A 20,717-nucleotide genomic window follows, 5' to 3' on the forward strand; every position below is an offset into this window, starting at 1 on the left:
ATTAGGAAAATTCCCTGGACAAGCAAATGGCAACCTGCTCTCGTCTTCTTGTCTGGAAATCCCATGGACAGAGGAGCCTGGTGGGCTACAGTCCATGGGGTCACAAAGAGTTGGACATGACTGAACACCATATACCGTGAGCCACCCAGTCTACTGTAGTTTGGTGTAGTAGCCAGAACATACCAAAGCATCATCATGAAAACAGAAACGTATCAGACTAGTCTGGTACAGTTAAGAACTTGCTGACTTGTCACTACTAGTTAAGAGTCTGCAATAGTACCAGTTAGCTTTACCACATTTAAGAGCTGTACCAACCTCCCCAACTTAGTAAAACTAACCTGTACGCAAATCCAGTATGGTAAGCCGCTACATACAAAGGGGCTCTGTTCCCAGAGCACATTCATAAGTCCAATTTGTTCATAAGCCCAACAAAGTTCGCCTAGGTACCCAACCCAATGAGCTATGCAGGACTGTGCTATAATAGGTGTATAATATTTTTCACACAAATCATACATAAAAAACAAAGTCAAAAATAAAACATTTTTAATCTTACAGTACAGTACCTTGAAAGGTACAGTACAACAGCTGGCATACAGGGGCTGGCATGGAATAAACAGGCAAGAAGAATTAACTAATGGAGGAGGGAGAAGGGGTGGGAGATGGTACAGCTGGAGGACCATCAGCAATAGGAGGCAGAGGGAAAGCTGAAATTTCACTCATGCCTGATGATGGCACAGGTTCTGCTTCCTTGCTGGATTCAATTCCATCTACTGTCTTGAAAAAACAATCCAGTAATGGCTGGGTGGTAGCTCTCTCTTTTTTTTTTTTCTCATCATAGGTGGCATGGTAGCCCTGCACTGCATTCTGAATGGCTGTTGCAAGATTGTGTACCATTCTATGTTGAGTCTGGTGCCTTAAAAACTCCTCAAATAAAGAGAACCCCTTGCCATTTCCTGAATTGTGACTCTCTTCAGTTCTTCAATTACTTTTTCTTTCCCTTGTCTCTCTTCATTGTTTTTCTGGGACTCCAATTCCATCAGGTCTTCATTAATAAGCCCCTTGCGTTGCACAACAAGGAGTTCAATGAAGTTATCTTCTTGCAGATCTAGCTTCAGCTTCTCACTGAGGGTCACTAAGTTGCCAAAGATGGACTCCTTATCTACCTTCTCAAATCCAAGAAAATCGTCAACAAATTGTACACAAATGTTCTCCCAAACCCCATTCACGGTGACAGTAGTAACCTCATGCCAAGGGAAGTGAAAAAGAAAAATAATGGCCTTGTAGATGTTAGAGTCCTTTAAATTGTTTCAAGGTTGTCCCTGATTCATCATTTACCTTACTGCCTGATGAAGAGTGTGTCATAAGTAATATTTCTTGAACGTCGCTATAATGGTTCACAGGTTGGGTGAGCAACATAGTATTCAGTGGAAGATGCACTGCTTTGAAGATGGGATGAAAACTGTCCATGAGTGGGGAGTGGCCTGGAGCACTGTCAAGCCACAAAAGAATGTTGAATGGGACGTCCTCCAAGTAATATTTCTCTCCCTTTGGGATACTGTGGTGGAAAAATCTATCTTGGAAGATGCCCTGTGTAACCCAGGCTTTGGGGTTACTCTTTCACACAATAGGAAGAGAGCCCCTGGCTATGTTTTTAAGGGCTCTTGGTTTCTCTGAATGATAAACTAAGAGAGGTCTCAGCTTGATATCAGAAGCATTGCCACCAAACAACAGAGTTAGCCTATCCTTTGCTGCTTTATAGCCTGGCATCAACTTTTCTCCGTACAGATGTAACTTCAGTCTGGCATCCTCTTCCAGTACAGCCCTGTCTTGTCCATATTAAAAACCTGCTTGGGTAAACATGTGTCTTCAGCAGTAATTCCCTAAAGTATTTCAGGAAATTCCCAGAAAGCTACAGTATCTGCACTCACTGCCTAGTCACTTTTATGTTGTGAAGGTTGGCTCTAGCCTTGAACTGATGAAACCAGCTGTTGCTAACATTAAAAAATACACCCTCTAATTTTCACCGTATTTCTTCTTCAAGCCTTCATAAAGGCTTTTCACTTTCTCTTGAATCGGCATTAAACTGCGTGGCCCTCCACGCTGATGCTGATCCTGCATCCACACACCGAGAAGGTTCTCCATCTTCTCCATCACTCTTACCCGTTTCCTTGGTATTATCGTTGACATCATCGCACAGCAGACTTCACATGTTCCATGATCTTGTCCTTGCTCTTTAGAATTGTGCCGATGGTCAAAAATTCGTGTCATAAGAATGAGTGATGTCTGTCATCTTTTCACCTCGCTCCACTCTCAATTGTTTTCACTTTTGCTTCCATGGTTATCGCTTGGCACAGACTAGCAGTACTGTTACATCACTGCTGCTTTTAGGCTTTGCTTCCAGACACCGTGGGCTTGAAATAAAGATGCTATACTGCTTACTCTATACAGTACAGTAAAGCGCACAAAAGCAAAGCCAATGGTAGAGGTTGTATGCATGGGACAGTGTATGCCACACGCAGGAACTAACTTACGTGATTGGACATGCAAAGGCACATTCATATCTTTGAAAGTTCGCATCTTGCACATTCATATGTAGGAGACTTACTGGATTTAATAAATATGTGAACTGGAGGCAAGTTACTTAATTTCTTTGAGCTCTTTCCTCATTTGTAAAATTCAAATGATAATATAACTCTTGGAGAGGTTAAAAAAAAAGTTCTAAATGAGTTTTGGTATGTAAGGAGCTCAGTTAATAAAATACATGATTAATAAATAGTAATGGTTATTATGAATGTGAATTAGAAAAGCTGTGGTAAATTTCATCTAATAAAATTTGAATCCTCTGCTTTCAGAGTTGGTTTATAGACTGTGTGCCAGAAAATCTCCTTCTAATCTGTCAGCTAATGTCAACATAACAAAAAAAGTTTCAAAAGGAAAGTTTTCTGGTATGTCAAACATCGTTCCCCCATGTTAGCTAACTTCTGACTTAACCTTACATGTGTACATGTCTTCTCCCAGTTGGATGGCAAATACCATTATTAAAAGTATTTTTTTATATATGTTTTCCAATATTATGGCAAAATAGGTGAGAATTTTAACAAGCAGACAATCTCAGAGCTTGCACTTCTTGAGTGCCCAGAGAACTTTCAAATGTAAACATAACTCAGGATGATTCACCATCTATCCAAAAATTAGGAAAACACCCAAGCATGACTATAAAACAAACAAACAAAAACTTAAAAAGAAGAATCATTCCTGCAGAATCTTTAACGTGATACTATGAAATTAACCAACTAATATCATGGTGCTACCCACCGGGAAAATCTGATCATGGCACTTGGTCTATATTTTCTTTCTATTCTGCAATAACATGTTAGTAGATTCTGCATTTAGCTACCCATTTTTTACATTTTCAAGTAACACTTGTGCCATAGTAATTGTCCTTTAACCACTTGAATTTTCGATCATAGTTGGACATGTGAAATAGCAGCACCTACCATTGTAGTGCTTAATCGTGTCAGTGGTTAAGAATCTCTTCACTACAAGATAAGCAGAGCCAGGTTCAGCTAATGAGCTCCATCGAAGCACCTGTTCCAACACATTTTCCGTGTAGTGAAGAGGACGTTCTGCAAAAAAAATAAATAAAACAAAATCAAGTTACCAAAAAAAGTTACCTTTTTTTATTATAAAATTTAAAATGTCCTTTTAAAAAGCTCTGTGCATTACAATAAGCATGACTGTATCTTATAGTACACAAGAATAGTGCTAGGACTACAGACAGGATACCCTAAGACCTGGAACAGCATTAATCACGTAATAAAATTCACTGTGTAAATAAATCTGTGCAGAGACATCTCTGTGTTATTAAACTACATTTAAAAAAATTCAGAGGTGTTATTCTTTAGATGGGGCTTCCCTGGTAGCTCAGCTGGTAAAGAATCCGCCTGCAATGCAGGAAACCGGGTTCGATTCCTGGGTTGGGAAGATCCCCTGGAGGAAGGCATGGCAACCCACTCAAGTATTCTTGCCTGGAGAATTTCCATGGACAGAGGAGCCTGGTGGGCTACATACAGTCCATGCGGTCACAAAGAGTCAGTCACGACTGAGCGATTTGGCACAGCAGAGCAGAGCATTCTTCAGATAAAAATCTCAGTTAGTGAATTACTCTACTTTTTAATTTAAACAATATTCTGGTTTGCTTATGCAAAAATGCCTGTTTGCATATACAATTAAATAATTGTAAAAGTACTAGTAATTGGTCCAGTACTAAGTATAAATCCTTTGTGTATCCCAACAGGACTAGCGTAATTTCTGATCAACACTACTGAACAACTTATAGCTGATAATCAACTTGTATGAAATTATAAAGTATAACTTCAAAAAGAACAGAAGATAATCTTTAGCAAACAGTACTGAGTAATCTCTGTTTATTAGTGGAAATATCAATCAGAAACATTATGCAGCAATATTATCCATTAACAGTTCATATAATAGGATAACAAGCAAAAAGTTGATCACATCTTCACAATTTCTCCTTGATAAATACTCATCCATATATATTCTGTTTTATGCAGCCATACTTTCAAATATATCACAAGTTCTTAGCATAGAGTTAACTAACCAAAAAAACCCCACAGGTTTTTAGAATTACAATCAAAATTTCATAGGAAAGTTTTTTGCTGATCAAAATATGCATGTGTGCATACATGCGTGCTCAGTCATGTTTGACTCTTTGCAACCCCATGAACTGTAGCCAGCCAGGATCCTTTGTCCATGGGATTTTCCAGGCAAGAATACTGGGGTGAGTTGTCATTTCCTCCTCCCAACCTAGGGATCGAACCCAAGTCTCCTGCATTGGCAGGTGGCTTCTTTCCCACTAGTGCCACCTGGGAAGCCTAGTCAAAATATGCCAATCAATAAAATCTTGTAACAGAAGCATATGCTGGGGGAGAAAAAATCAAGTCTTTTCATAGTGTACTGAAATAGCAAGAACATAAGCTCTAGTGTGAAGATGCTGATGTAAGCTTCCTGGTACCACAGCCTTTATAAGTCAACTCGACTCTTTCATAACCTCCTACTAGGGTTTTTGTTTATGGTTAAAGTAGTAAGGCCAATAACAAACTTCAAAGTCTATGTCAACAGCATCACATTTGTATATTACCCATGCTATATACATAAGTCACAAGTAATAAAAAGACCAATTGTATCACATTCTCTTTAGTACTGGTCTCCCTTTTATTAGCACAGCATTCTGGAACTTGTTTTTTTTTTTCTTCCAGTGTAAATAACTAGATTTTTTGCTTCCTCTTCAGTACAATGAAATGCAGTTCTGCATTCTGTGCATCTTGGTGCAAGCCTAGGCATTGTGATGGTGATTGCAAACAACAACAACAACAAAAAAACCAGGGCAACTAAGTCGTACATCTTGGAGACAAACCTATTTCTTATTTATAAATATATCCCTTTCACAAAGCAGAGTGCTGAGTACGTAATAGATGTTCAATAATAAATACTTGGGAGATAAAATACCTTACAAATTTCTATGGTAATCCAGAAATTAACAGTAAATAATTGTAAATGGATCACCAGACATATATACTTCTTTGAAAATCAGGCAAAATCTTTTGTGCTACATTAATCCTGTTTTTTAAAATAAATTTATAAAAGGTTTGGCAAAAATCATGGGATACTACTTGCAAAACTCTGGGACACTACTTATCCTGTTAACAGTTGCTGTTTCTAGAATAACTATGTATCAACATAATATATACTGGCTACCTTACATCAGTTGCTGTTTTCAACTCTTACAACACACTTCATTACAAATTATCATTATTTATATTACATGTAAAAGAACCCAAGAATCAGAGAGGTTCATCTACTTGCCTAAAATCAAACAGCTGATTCAAGTGAGGAACAGAGATTTGATTCTCAAATCTATCTGACTTTACAGCCCCAAGCTCCAAATCATAACTATTACACTTGGTTTTACTTTGTACAGATATGTAAACCTTCCCATGATGATTTTCACATATGTAACTTTGGGGAAAAAGTATCAACTCACCAAGATATTTCTGAGGACAAAAGGTAATATAGGCAAAGTGAAAAACAATGTCAATTCACACTTTGTCCTTCACTTTCCTATCCTTAGTGAGAAGATAGTAAGGAAATAAGATAGTTTTGACATCCTTTATGTCAGGAAATTCATCATACTGCAGTTGGCTTGGAGGTAGAAATGCTATTCTTAACTGCAAAACCACCTGGATTGAAATAAAAGCTTACTCTCCTTTATTTTAAGAATTTGTAATGAGACTTCCAAATATTAGAACATTTGTATTGAAGAGTGTCACTATTACCAGTAGATAGAATAGTGATACCTCAAAGGTACTCTTAGGTATACTGAAATATATCACAGCAGAGAGGCAGGCAAATATAGATTTACAAAAATTAGCCAAGTATGTTTTTCACATCAATATTAAATAATTCAAGAGAATGAAAATCCTGAAGATCCAAGTTCCTGCATAAAAACTGAGCTGAAAAATAGGATGAAAAGATAAATACTTATCAGACTGTCAAATGACACAATTAAAAAAGAGGTAAGAGGGAAAATGGACTGAGTCATCAAATGTTGTTGGAATATAAATTCCTACAAGTAAACAAGTTTTTGTTAATAGTTACATTTACAACCATCTGTCATGATAAATTACATAAGTCAGCTGGCATTAGGGTATTACTAGGGGAAAAAAAAACAAAACAAAACCTGATTTGTACACTATTTATCCCCGGAGGAGGGAATGGCAATGCACTTCAGTATTCTTGGCTGGAGAATCACGTGGAGACAGGAACCTGGTGGGCTACAGTCTACAGGGTCATGAAGAGAGGGACATGACTGTAGTGACTTAGCATGCATGCACTCACACTATCTACAGCATTAAATTTTTTGCTGAAAATTCAGCATAATTATTTAAGAACAGGGTGTGGAGGTGGTTCTTTAGCTAGGTAAGTCGTGTTCTCAATATTTTAAAATCTTGTCCGTAGAATTAAACCTGGCCTCCCTTGTTAAATAGAGAACAATGCATTTCCACCTGAAACAATTGGTATTATCCTTAAATTTCTGGCAGTAATGACATAGGATTTCCAGAGACAATTATGACTTTCTTAATAATTAAAATTTTAGTGTCAAATCTAGAGCCATGCAAGTCTCTCAGAGGATGATAGCACCCTGTCAATCAAGAGAAGGACCAGAAAGACTCTGAATAAAAATGAACTGATCTTCCATGTCACGGTAGATATGAGAAGAAAGAGAGCTTTTGTTATGATGCTGCTGTGTAGAAAGTAGCTACTTCACCAACTTGAGCCTCTCGGTGAGGAAGCCCACTTAAACGAGGCCCCATGAGCACTCAACTTTTTTCAGCATGTGAAGGAACTAAGGGGTAGAGTGCTACATTGGTAGGGTACCAATTCATTCTTCAAGTGAAGCATTAAAATACCGCAAGTATGGTAAAAAATGATACCCCCTCCTGAGGCGGGTTTCAGCTTGTCTTGATGGCCGCCATCAGGACCCACTGGTGGCGTGGGTCGAGAACGCTTGGCATCGTTCAAAGGATGAGACAGAGAATGACTAGTTTTCTGTCTAGTACACGTTTCCAATGTCTCAGACACTCATTTCAAAGGAAATCCTACTTATCAACTAATAGCTTAGAGTCTAACTAGCCTTAATATAAATTCTCAAAATATTTTATATGGATTTAACATGATGTATTTTTTCCATGAATCTTGACTACTACAAAAGCAAAAAAACAAAAAATAATAATCGTGCTTTGTCACAATTTTGCTAAGAGTTGTTCACCTGCTGTGGCTTGGATGTTTCCCCACTCCCCCAATTCACAGGTTGAAATCATTCCCAATGTGACAGTATTAGATGGAGGGGCCTTTGGGAGGTGATTAAATCATGAGGGCAGAGTCCCCCCTAAATGGGTTTGTTGTTTAGTTGCTAAGTTGTGTCTGACTCTTTGTGACCCCATGGACTGTAGCCCACCAGGCTCCTTTGTCCATGGGATTTCCCAGGCAAGAGTACTGGAATGTGTTGCCATTTTCTTCTCCAGAGGATCTTCCCGACCCAGGGATTGAACTTGTGTCTCCTGCAGTGGCAGGCAGATTTTTTAACACTGAGCCACCAGGGAAGCCCCAATGGGCTTGATGCTCTTATATAAAAGGAATCCCACAAAGTTCCATTTCATCATGCGATGATTCAGTGAAAAGCTGGCCATCTTTCATCCAAGAAGCAGGTCCTCACCAAGCAACAAGTCTGCTGGCACTTTGGTCTTGGACTTCCTAGCCTCCAGAAATGTAACAAATAAATTTCTCCTGTGTAATTCTGTTATGAAGTGAAGTGAAGTCTCTCAGTCGTGTCTGACTCTTTGCAACCCCATGGACTGTAGCCTGCCAGTCTCCTCCATCCATGGGATTTTCCAGGCAAGAGTACTGGAGTGGGTTGCCATTTCCTTCTCCAGGGGATCTTCCCGACCCAGGGATTAAACCCGGGCCTACCCACATTGTAGGCAGATACTTTACCGTCTGAACCACCAGGGAAGATCCCAATTCTGTTAACAGCAGGCTAAACAAACTAAGACACCATTTCACCAGTGATGGCAATTCTGCTAATGATACATGAGTCACAAATTGACATGCTTATATCAGTCTGAATTTGTAGCTATCCCATCTATGATAATTCCAATTATAAACTTAAGAATCTGTTTTCTTTATATTCAATCATATAGGAAGCCCAGAGCACTTACATGGGCTTCCCTGGGGGCTCACATGGTAAAAAAATTCTGCCTGCAATGCAGGAGACCTGGTTTTGATCCCTGGGTCAGGAATAGCCCCTGGAGAAGGGAATGCTACCCACTCTAGTAGAGTCTCTCAAGATAGTAAAGGGAACAACAACAAAAAAAATCTATTATACAAAGGAGGCATTGGAAATGACTAGGTAGAGAACTGTTGTTTTAAAGTTTACAGACAGTGAAAATAAAATCAGCACTTCTGGTTCACTTGCTTATTTATTCATTTACTTATTTATTTTTGGTTGCTTTGGTTACTTGGAGGGTTTATATTTACATTAGAAAAAGCACCAATTCCCTGCTGACATTCTTCCTATCAACCACAATCTTATGGACTACCAATGCCTTCACTTTTATCTTCTTTTTACATTTCACTTTATCTTCCCTGCATGTTACTAGAAATAAAGCTCTTAACATTTCAGAAGGTCAGGTGGCTCCACAGGTCCCATCTGCTCCAGTAAGTCAACATAATCACAGGTCCCTTTGTTGCTTTCTTAGCTGTGTTCCTCTAAAAGCAGTAAAAATAATCTTAGTTTTCTCTTCTGGCAATTTCAACTTGAATGGCTGACCAAACATTAAGACCATGCCAAATCTGAATTCCTAACTCCATCAGATGTACTCTTTCTTGATGTACATGGGGTGTTCCTTTGATTATATATCTGGACATTTACCAGTCAAAACAGCTTGAAGCCTCCTAGTCTTTTTATATTTTCATCAACTTTTCTTTAACTAGTGAGAAGGAACCAAAAAAAAAAAAAAAAAACCCAAAAACAACAACTGACTCCAGTGTTACCATTTGTGATATACTAATTGGCACATGCAAGTTGATAATTAGTCATTTTCAGGATAAGCATCCCTTCATTTTCCCAGAAGAAATTTAAAAAGAGTGTTTCCAGATATAGTGCAATCTCTGTACCAGCTATATATATATTTCCTTCCTATCCTCACCTGTTTGGCTTATTCCTCTCATTTTGGAGGACAAATGCCCAAAGGCACAGACCTCCAGAACTGAGACATGGGGATATCCTTTAACTCAACCCTTGAGAGAATAAGGGGTTGGGAGAGGATGCCTACCCCAAATCCATGATTCATTATTCTGCTGTTGACTTCCTAAAAAATCAACAGCAACAGAAGCATAGAGGAGACCATCCGCTGTCTAAGAGCTAAGGAGGCCTTTGAGATCTCCCAGCGGTTCCTCGTCTACAAGCATATTTGTAAATAATGCCACTATCAACATTGGGTAGCATGTATCTTTTCAAATCACACTTTTTGTCTTTCCCAGATAATGTACCCATGAGTGGAACTGCTAGATCAGACAGTAATTCTATTCTTAGTTTTTCTGAGGAAACTCCACACTGTTTTCCATAGTGGATGCACCAATTTAAATAATCAACAGTATACTAGGGTTCTTTTTTCTCCACATCCTCACCAACATTTGCTATTTATAGACTTTTTGATGACAGCCATTTTGACAACTGTGAGATGATAGATCATCGTGGTTTTGATTTAGCAACACATTTCCCTGATGATTAGTGATGCTGAGCATCTTTGCATGCGCTGGTTGGCCATCTGCATGTCTCCTTTGGAAAAATGTCTATTCAGATCCTCTGCCCATTTTTAATTGAGTTGTTTGTGGATTTTTTTTGTTGTTGTTGTTATTGATTTGTAGGGGTTCTTTAGATATTTTGGCTATTAACCTCTTAACAGATGTATGATTTGCAAATACGTTCTCCCATTCTGTAGACTGTCTTTTCATTTTGTTGATGGTTTTCTTTGCTGTATACAAGCTATGAAGTTTAATACAGTTCAGTTCAGTCGCTCAGGCATGTCTGAATTTTTGCAACCCCATGGACTGCAGCACGCCAGGCCTCCCTGTCCATCACCAACTCCGGAGTCCACCCAAACTCATATCCATTGAGATGGTGATGCCATCCAACCGTCTCATCCTCTGTCGTCCCTTTCTCCTCCTGCCCTCAATCATTCCCAGCATCAGGGTCTTTTCCAGTGAGTCAGCTCTTCACATCAGGTGGCCAAAGTATTGGAGTTTCAGCTTCAGCATCAGTCCTTCCAGTGAACACTCAGGACTGATCTCCTTTAGGATTGACTGGTTGGATCTCCTTGCAGTCCAAGGGACTCTCAAGAGTCTTCGCCAACACCACAATTCAAAAGCATCAATTCTTCAGTGCTATTTATTTTTTCTTTTATTACTTTTGCCTTGGAAGACAGACCCAAAACATATTGCTACAATTTATGTCAAAGAGTGTTCTGCCTACATTCTCTTCTAGGAGTGTTAAGGTTTCAGGTCTTACATTTAAGTCTTGAAACCATTTTAAATTAATTTTTGTATACAGTGTAAGAAAACGTTCTAATTTTATTCTTTTACATGCGACTGTCCAGTTTTTCCAGTACAACTTATTGGTGAGACTGTCTTTTCCCAATAATGAAAGGGTTTTAAATGATTTTACAACAATATGAACCTATTTGTGATTTACAAAGATAATTTAGGCAGTAATGCTGACAGTTGTCTTTTACTCACAAATGAAGCTGGTAACCTACCCACTTCTCCTTAAAATTAAACAACCAAAGTCAAGACTTTACCATGACTGAACTATACAGTAATACAAAATTGTGCTTCACTTATGCAGAAGATTTTAATTGTATAGCAACTGTTATTAGGCACTGTTGTCAGAGATAAAAACTGTCCTAGAGATAGAAACAGAGTCCCTTGTTCCCTCTAAAGATCTCTCATCAAGAAAGACAAAAATAAATCCATGTGATAGGCACCATAAAAAACAAACAAAAACAACAAGACAAATGTGATGGAACCTTAGTCTGGGTTTTAAAGGAAGTAAACTAGGGGCCAGAGGGGCAGGAATAAAGGTGCAGTTGCGCAACACCGTCTTGCATGTTAGTCAAGCACGAGGTATAGAAGTGATTGTCTTCTTTAGTGATTGTCTTCTAAAGAAAGCAAAAGGAGAAAAGACAGTAAAAAAAAAAAGATCAGCGCAGCAGCAGAAACTCACTATTTGGGGATAGACAGAGGAAGAAGAATTGACAAATGAGATAAAACAATTCCAGCACTAGGAAGAGAATCAAAGCAGCAACGAAAACAGAGTGAACGCGTTTCAAGTAAAAGGGAATGGTCATTAGCAATCAATGCTACAGTGAGAACAAGCAAAGTAAAGCCAGAAGCAAATCCACCGGACTTGGCAGGCGGAGGGTTGTTGGAATCATTGGGCAAAACACCTTTTATGAGAGGCCAGACTGGGCCTGACTGTGGGGGAGACGGTGTGATCTGACACCAAAGGACCAGTGTCACTGAATCCTGGCGATGAATACTGGAAAGTAGTGTTTTAAAACAAATTACATTTTTAAAGAATAATGCACAATAATAAGAATAAAGGAATAAAAACATCAAGGTGGAACAATGAAAGACAAAGTATTTGATAACCCCATTTCATTCTAACACTGATTATAAGACTCTTAATAATACACAGTGAGGTATTTTTAATGTTCAATTTTCATTTTTGTATTGAGCTTGCAGGTGGCAAGATTTTACTTTTGGCAGCTTGACATCTATACTTGAAAGAGTCCCAAGACCTAAGCAGGTATCAACTAGACAGATGGTCAAGATACAAAGACATTCTGCATCTTTTTTTTTTTTTCTTTCCCCAGAGGTCTTTAAAACCAAATGGTGTCATAAGAATGTTAGGCTTATTATTCTTGGGGTGGTCAACACATTCTAAAAGCTCTCTTTATTCTTCTGTACCTGAGATTAAAAAAAATGACAAAATATCTGATCCATTCCACTAAAGATAGATGAAAAAGAAAAAAACTAAAAAGGAACCTTCTGCTAGGCTTAAAACAAAATTAGCTTTTAAAATAATAATCTTTTAAATCGGTATCCTTGTTAAATAAGCAGCATACAAGAATAAGGTGGAATAAGCTAGATGGTGGTGGTGACATTTAGAATATTGTTACAAATCACACTGCCTCTTCTTAAAAATGAGGCCTTATTTCCTGAGGCAGCAACATACACGACTAATGTTTTACACTATAAACTTACAGTCAATAAAACAATCTAATTATTTTAATAATGAAATCATAGGAGGGCAACCTCAAGTAGCACGAACATATATCAATGCATGCACTGAAGTAGAAGGGGAGTCATAATAGGATGTGAAACTTTAGAAAAACATAAAATGTTAGTAATGATTTTTCACAAAAGTAGCATTTCTTCACACTCTAAGGAATTTAAAAATTCCTAGCATGAGAACCACTTACCAAGCTCTTCATTTTCTATGACTTCAAATGTGGCCCAGATATCATCTTTTGTAGGAGTTATATTTTTTATTGCTAATATGTCATTAGTTAACTCTTCTGCTTCCATCACAGGAGATATCTGCAAGAGAAGCACAATTTCTTCAGAACATACGTCAAACACAGAAGTGGCCTTATGCTAGGGCGGTAACACCTGCCCGCCATCTACCACCTAAAGATACTACAAGTGTCCTCTTAGTATATTTAACTAGTTTCTCTAAGCATCTAGGGGAAACAGCATATTCAGATCTTCTCCATAATGTAATGCATTTTTATGTATGTGTAAAAAGTGCCCTTATAACTGGGAAGACTTTTTATTTTTATTTTTTTAACTCAGTGAACAATTAAGTAACTCACAAAGGGAAGAATATACCTATTCATACTCAGAAAGACCTTCCACAGATATTGGATCCTATGGCCCTGTAGGCAAAAATCTTTTCACTCAGTTCTATAACCAGGAGTTCAGAATGGCTTAGTTATTCAGTTTGGGCTCTAAATTATATATACACAGTTGACTGCTGTCTACCATGCCAAAAGCCCCAGGTTTAGTGGTGTGGCCCGCCATGCCAAGTGACAGATGCTGGGACGCCAAAGTCTGCTTTCAGGCCAAGGGCAGAGTCTTCAGCGTCAGCCTGGGGGCCAGCTCTCTGAGAGTCTCAGAGCCCCGGGCCACTGCATAAGCATACCACCTTCTTCAGGGACTTTGGGGATTTTTCATTTGTTTTCTTCCTGTTTTCGTTTCTACCAGTCTTACAGGCATGCTGGCCACAAGCAAGTTGGCTTTCTCCAATTAGAATTTAGTTACCATGCTAAACAAATAGAACATGATTTAAGCACTAGAATACTGCAGCTGCAACCTCATTTCCACATGTTCAGTACAAGTATGCACCTATTAAAAATTTCTTAGAAAATGTGCTCATTTACATTTCTCCTGTCCTTTATTGATCATTAGCATATTGCACATATATAAATAGCATAAAACATCTTTCATTAGAGGTGACTCATATAGTCTGTCTTTTGGAGTTCGTGGAATTTAGTGATACCTTTGGAATATATTAGGCTTCCCTGGTGGCTCAGATGGTGAAGAATCTGCCTGAAAAGCGGGAGACCTGGGTTCAATTCCCGGGTCAGGAAGATCCGCTAGAGAAGGGAAGGGCCACCCAGTCCAGTATTCTTGACTGGAGAGAGCCTAGTGGGCTACAGTCCATGGGGTCGCAAAGAGCTGGGACATGACTGAGCGACTAACTGACTTGGAATATATTAATGATGCAGTGAAGTCCATTATATGCTGTTTAGAAAAGCTCAATGTAGTACAACCTTAAAAGAAAAAAAAAAAAAAAACTAGCATATGGCAAAAGCAGAGAATTTTAAGGAGTAGAAACCTTAGTAGATGAATGATTTCAGTGATGTCGCTCATCAGAATGGCTTTAGAATTTTTTAAGATGTATAGCCCTTCCTTAAAAAATAAATTACTGAGAGACCAAACTAGTGATAGTCAGCAGGGAGGTCCTCAGGGTGCCATAGGAATGGAAAATTGGAACTCATTTCCTTGTTCCAGGTGATACCCAAGGCCTCTCTTCAGAACACCTAGAACTCTACAAAGCACACTTTGGAATTAATTACTCTAAGTGATACACAAACCGATATAATGAACATCAGACTTGGAATATCATGACTAATGTTTGCATCCAGGCCTTAGTGTTATTAATGCCCATTTCTACCCATATAAACATGAGACATCACCTGCTTCACCTATCTCCTTGGGTTGAGGTAATGATTGGCTGAAATAAATATAAGAGCTATGCAAAGTCTTAAGCACTAACCGGATGTTTATTTTTGTATAGTTTTTGCTGTTTTTCAAGAGCATTTAGAGTCTTTGTAGGTGAAACTACATACTCTTTTATGTGAATATACTTAAAATACGAATTTTGCTCAATTTTAATAACTTGTTATGGCTCTAATAGATAAAATTAAAATGAACTAGTGAAGAGTATATGGGTAAGTGGACTTAAGTCATGTGCTTCGACTGTCCCTTTCAGCATAAGTAACAGACTTATGCCGAAATATCTCTACCACTTCCTCATGTCCCCTGTGATCAACATCACATGTTCAGCGTAACAGACAGATGTGGCCATGGAGCGCAAGGCAGCTCATGTCAGTTCCACAGCTGAGTAACCATTGTCAAAGAATCATACGTAATCATCTGCGCGTGTGCGTGCTTAGTCACTCAGTTTGTCCAGCCCTTTGCAACCCCATGGGCTATAACCGCCAGGCTCTTCTGTCCATGGGATTGTCCAGGCAAGCATCCTGGAATGGATTGTCATTTCTTCCTCTCGGGGATCTTCCTGACCCAGGTATCGAACCTGTGTCTTCTGCCCTGCAGGTGGATTCTTTACCACTGTGCCAACTGAGAATATCTCCGTATGTAATCATTAAACATATATAAAATATTACAGTGTGTTTGACATAACTAGATTCCAGAAATATTTAATGTTAAGACTCTGTTTTATCTTGCACTTTTAAAAAGCCAAGAAGCTAAAGCTGAATTCCTACTGTTAGATGGCAGCATGTCTATCCTATGCACAAAGAAAGCAGTCTTACTCTCTTAAGGCTGACTAAGTACAGACTATGGTAACATGAGAAGGATCTTTTAAATTCAAAACAAATAGTTAACTAAAGTTACCAAGGAAGAGACGAGTTACTTCATATTCCAGTACACTGAAATATTGTAAGCTAAAGTCTAGGATAGGCTTTCCTGGTGGCCCAGCAGTAAAGAATCCACCTGCCAATGCAGGAGATGCAGGTTCAATCCCTGGGTTGGGAAGATTCCCTGGAGAAGGGAATGGCTACCCACTCCAGTATTCTTGGCAGGAGAATCTCATGGACAAAGGAGGCTGGTGGGTATAGGCCATGGGGTTGCAAAGAGTCAGACACAACTTAGTGACAAAACAACAACAAAGTCTAGGATACAGGGGTGGGGTTTATACTAGTTGTTATTTATTAAGCACTTATGTACCATGTGGTCATGGTTTTTCCAGTAGTCATGTATGGATGTCAGAGTTGGACTATAAAGAAAGCTGAGCGCCAAAGAATTGATGCTTTTGTACTGTGGTGTTGGAGAAGACTCTTGATAGAGTCACTTGGACTGTAAGGAGATCCAACCAGTCCATCCGAAAGGAAATCAGTCCTGAATGTTTGATGGAAGGACTGATGCTGAAGCTGAAACTCCAATACTTTGGCCACCTCATGCCAAGAACTGACTCATTTGAAAAGACCCTGATGCTGGGAAAGATTGAAGGTAGGAGAAGAAGGGGAGGACAGAGGACACGATGGTTGGATGGCACTGTTGACTCAATGGACATGAATCTGAGTGAACTGCAGGAGTTGGTGAGGAACAGGGAGGCCTGGTGTGCTGCAGTCCACGGGGCCGCAAAGAGTTGGACACGACTTAGCGACTGAACTGAACTGTGTACCATGATATCTGCTAAGTGTTTTACCGGCACGATCTTACCAAGTCCTCAAATTAATGCTATTACATAAACACTGTAGTTTTCCCTCATTAAAAAGGTAAGAAGATAGAGACTCAGATGGGAGTACATCCATTGCCTCATGTCAAGAAGGTAGGACGATGAGTAGCAGATGTTAGAGCTCAGGCTGTTCTATAGAACATCCTGCTGCGGCTGCTGCTAAGTCGCTTCAGTCGTGTCCGACCCCGTGCAACCCCACAGACGGCAGCCCACCAGGCTCCCCCATCCCTGGGATTCTCCAGGCAAGAACACTGGAGTGGGTTGCCATTTCCTTCTCCAATGCACGAAAGTGAAAAGTGAAAGTGAAGTCACTCAGTCATGTCCGACTCTTAGCGACCCCGTGCACTGCAGACCACCAGGCTCCTCCGTCCATGGGATTTTCCAGGCAAGAGTACTGGAGTGGGCTGCCATTGCCTTCTCCGATAGAACATCCTAACCGCAACCAAAAACATAGGGTGGTCTCCAAATGACTAAAACACGGGATTCCCAGAGGATATTGGCAGGAACAGTCAAACTTGTCATGGTTTTAATTGGACATATAAAATAAGATAGAAAAAAACAATGGAAAATTCAAGATATGCAGACTAAGGCTAACATTTATGATTTTCAACAGTATTCTTTGCATTCCATATCTGGGACTCACCCGAATTATGATACTGCAGTCAGGCTCCTTTCTTTCTACATATACTTCAATTAACAAATCTCCGGCCTGGGAAACCTAAAAAGGGCAGATGCAAAGACAGCAAATATAAGTATGCTGCAAGAACACACACAATACTTAAGATGGTTCAAAAGTCCTAGTCATATTTCTAAAAATTTTATAATAATGAAATGGGATCAATCTCCCTATTAACAACAACATAATACCCATTTTCTGGGTATAGTTAAGGATGTGGAGTCTACACACATGTATAATCAGCAAACACAATCACATACCATTTTTCTTATCTTTTACTCAAAAGGATAGTGTCCTCATATACCCTTAACATTCTTACTGAAGTAATGCATCTGGCTACAGGAGAAACTGAGATGGTAAGGCCAAAAATTGAAATCTGAAGATAAATTAGGTCAGAGCTGTATTAAAACTACAAAGAGAAAATGTATATTTAGCAACAAAAATTAAAAGTGAAGTGACAGAATATAAGAAGATAATAAAGTTTTTATTTTAATTACCTTTAGCCAAACATCAAGTGCTAGGTTATCTGGTTCACTATTATACCTAAGAAGACACATTATGTGAAGAAAACAGAAGGCAGGGAATACAAAGCATAAGATGTCACCATGTAGATTGACAGAATAATGTGAAGAAGATTAACAAAGAACCAATCTATGGAAAATATTCTGAGTTGCTTTTTTCAGAAATTCCCTTAAGTTATGTAATCACTTAGAAGCCACATCCATCACTCATTTTTAGAAAAAGATCATAATGGAGAAATGATCATTTCAAAGTTAAATTTGCCTCAGAATAAAACCTGCTGAGTAAATTTATGGGGCAAACATTAAAAATGTACTTTGAAGAGCTGTTCATAGTTATTCTGACACTACAGGCTTAGAAAAGCTTATTTCCGATTTTTCTTCCTTATGTTTAGAGCTACATAAAAATGCTACGGAAGAAAAGATACAGTTGACATTTTTACTTTTCCTGTGTTTGTATAAACAACTCTCCGGGAAGGACACATTTTAAAAATTAAAAAAGCAAACACAAAGAATTCATAGAGTGTAGCCAAAAACAAGAATAGCTCAGAAAATCAAACAGGGATAAGACTTAGAGTCTGTCAGAAAACTACTTCAGAGAAGTTTTGAATGGACTGGAGGAAAACTCCAGCAAAACAACAGATTTTTTCCAAACGGTTCTACTTTTCTTCCAAATTGCTTTATTTTATAGACAATTCTTTTCTTATTTTAGCAATACTCACTTCTACTTAATTAGAAAGTATTCAAGACTCATTTCTTTATTGTAGTATGAATACAAATGATAAAACTGCAGAATGGTACTCATACTTTATCCAATAACAATACAGATAGTGCTGCCAAAGATTACCCTTAGGCTCACACAATCCTTTGTTTCATATCTGAAACTCTCTCCAAAAAGCAAGAATCCAAGAGAACCAACTGCTAATGAGCCACATTTTTTTAGTGTTACTGCTAAGTCCTCTGGAGTCTGCATTAATTACTTTGGTTCAAAATGGAGGAAACACTTTTTTACGCAATTAATCTCACAGTAGTGGGCTTCCCTGGAGGCTCAGACGGTAAAGAATCTGCCTGCAGTGTGGGAGATCTGGGTTCGATCCCTGGTTCGGGAAGAATCCCTGGAAGAGGGAATGACTACCCACTTCAGTATTCTTGCCTGGAGAATTACATGGCCAGTGGAGCCTGGCGGGCTACAGTCCATGGGTTCACAAAGAGTCAGACATAACTGAGTGACGAACACTTTCACTTTCACTGGTACTAGGGGATCCACGCATTTGAAAGAACCTTTCCTCATCTCCCTCATATGGAATGACAGCTCTGACAATTTCTCTGAATTAGTTGTGTGTATTTCAGGAATGAAGTGAACTTGGGGGTTGACTAATAAGAAAGCATTCACCTCAGACTCTGAGTGTACCTACGAACAGAATTTCTTTGACCCATTTGTCTAATCTACATTGGTACCCTGAATCCACTATAATTGCGAGTTATTAGAAGACAAAGCCAGCTTCAAAAAAGTCCAGTGACTATTCATCAAACAAGGACAGGTACCCTGGAAAAGCAGTAGTGAAACCTGAACACACAAACCCAATATGACGCAACCGAGGAAAGTAAGGGAGATCTAGAAAAGTCAACTTAAGACATAAATTAACATGTTAAGAGTGCAGAACAGAAGCAGTCCCACTAGTGCAATCATCCAAGAGCATGCAGAGCAAAAGCATGTAAGAAATAACTTACAATTTCAAAAGCATAACAGAAAGAATCATTAGGGAGTCTGAATTTTCTGTTTATTTTAGTATTTGACTTTAAATGCTTCCTTTGAAATCCACTAGTATTTTCAGTAGTGCTTCATAAATGAAAACTGATTTCAAAAAGGACATTGTGTTAAGGTTAGAACTGACTTTTCCATCTATGTTTTGAAAACATTACATTAGCATACTTTGGCATTTTGTATGTGTCATGCTACAGAATTTCACAACTGCTTTATCTAGGTTTTCTCCCCCATTAGTTTTACTTTGCTTCAAATAGGAATTTGAAAATAAACACAACAAATGTTTACTTACAATGAAAGTTTTTGTTTTGTTTTGTTGTTTTTTAAATTTTTTAAAATTGGAGATCTAACTATTACTACTCACTTGAGTGTCTTTCCACTTGGTAATAAAGCTATTCTCTATGTCCATTTGTTTGACTTGGTCTTCTTTAACCTGTTTAAAATATAATTTGGGACATTCTAATAAAATACACGGAGTGATGGTACTCATCCTCACATAACTTTCTTCAGGAATTTAAAGACTGACATGTTCAAAATAAATGAGAATGGCCATCTTCATCAGCGTGGGCCCACATAGCTAGGACAGATATAAAGCCAACAACATAGAGGCTCATAAAGTTCAGAATATCTTATGATGATAGCACTTTAGGCTACACATTCCATCAGGGGCATCCCCTTTGCTGAGGTGCATTAATAAGCAAAGTGGCTGATGAAGGATTCAGCAGAGTTTATGTACATTGAGAATAAAGACTTCTTTTATCAGAAATGTTCATTAAGGGCTTATGAAGTTTCCACCATTTGGTTAAAGCTGGACTTAATAAAACTATGTAGATAAACATTTTTCTACTATAACAGTACAAAAACAGAAAATCAAGAGAGCATGCAAAGCCACACATTTATTTTTCAAAGTCTTTCATTTCTCAGCATCAGAACTATTGTGTAGACGTTGCTATTGATCAAAAACAGTGGACACATAAAGGAAGAAATAAAGAGGAGATCAAGGAACAAAGAGAATTCAACAATTGTTCATTCCTACATAAATTAAGATATGAACTTTGTTATTTTCTTTTA

General features: G+C 38.5%; 1 protein-coding gene across 5 annotated transcripts in view; it reads right to left on the reverse strand.

The window, feature by feature from the left end:
• The window catches only part of ARAP2 (ArfGAP with RhoGAP domain, ankyrin repeat and PH domain 2), a 200,308-nt gene that overhangs the window by 38,409 nt on the left and 141,182 nt on the right, over positions 1-20,717 (reverse strand). For 4 of the 5 annotated variants that reach the window (XM_061164524.1, XM_061164525.1, XM_061164522.1 and 1 more), the window contains 4 exons: positions 20,011-20,079; positions 17,331-17,405; positions 13,125-13,242; positions 3,498-3,626 (listed from right to left, as the gene is read on the reverse strand). In XM_061164524.1, the coding sequence (XP_061020507.1) occupies positions 3,498-3,626; positions 13,125-13,242; positions 17,331-17,405; positions 20,011-20,079 (391 nt within the window). The remainder of the gene's footprint in view (positions 1-3,497; positions 3,627-13,124; positions 13,243-17,330; positions 17,406-20,010; positions 20,080-20,717) is intronic. The other variant, XM_061164526.1, reaches the window with a different exon arrangement.

Source organism: Dama dama, chromosome 17 (genome assembly GCF_033118175.1).
Source record: "Dama dama isolate Ldn47 chromosome 17, ASM3311817v1, whole genome shotgun sequence".
NCBI lineage: Eukaryota > Metazoa > Chordata > Mammalia > Artiodactyla > Cervidae > Dama > Dama dama.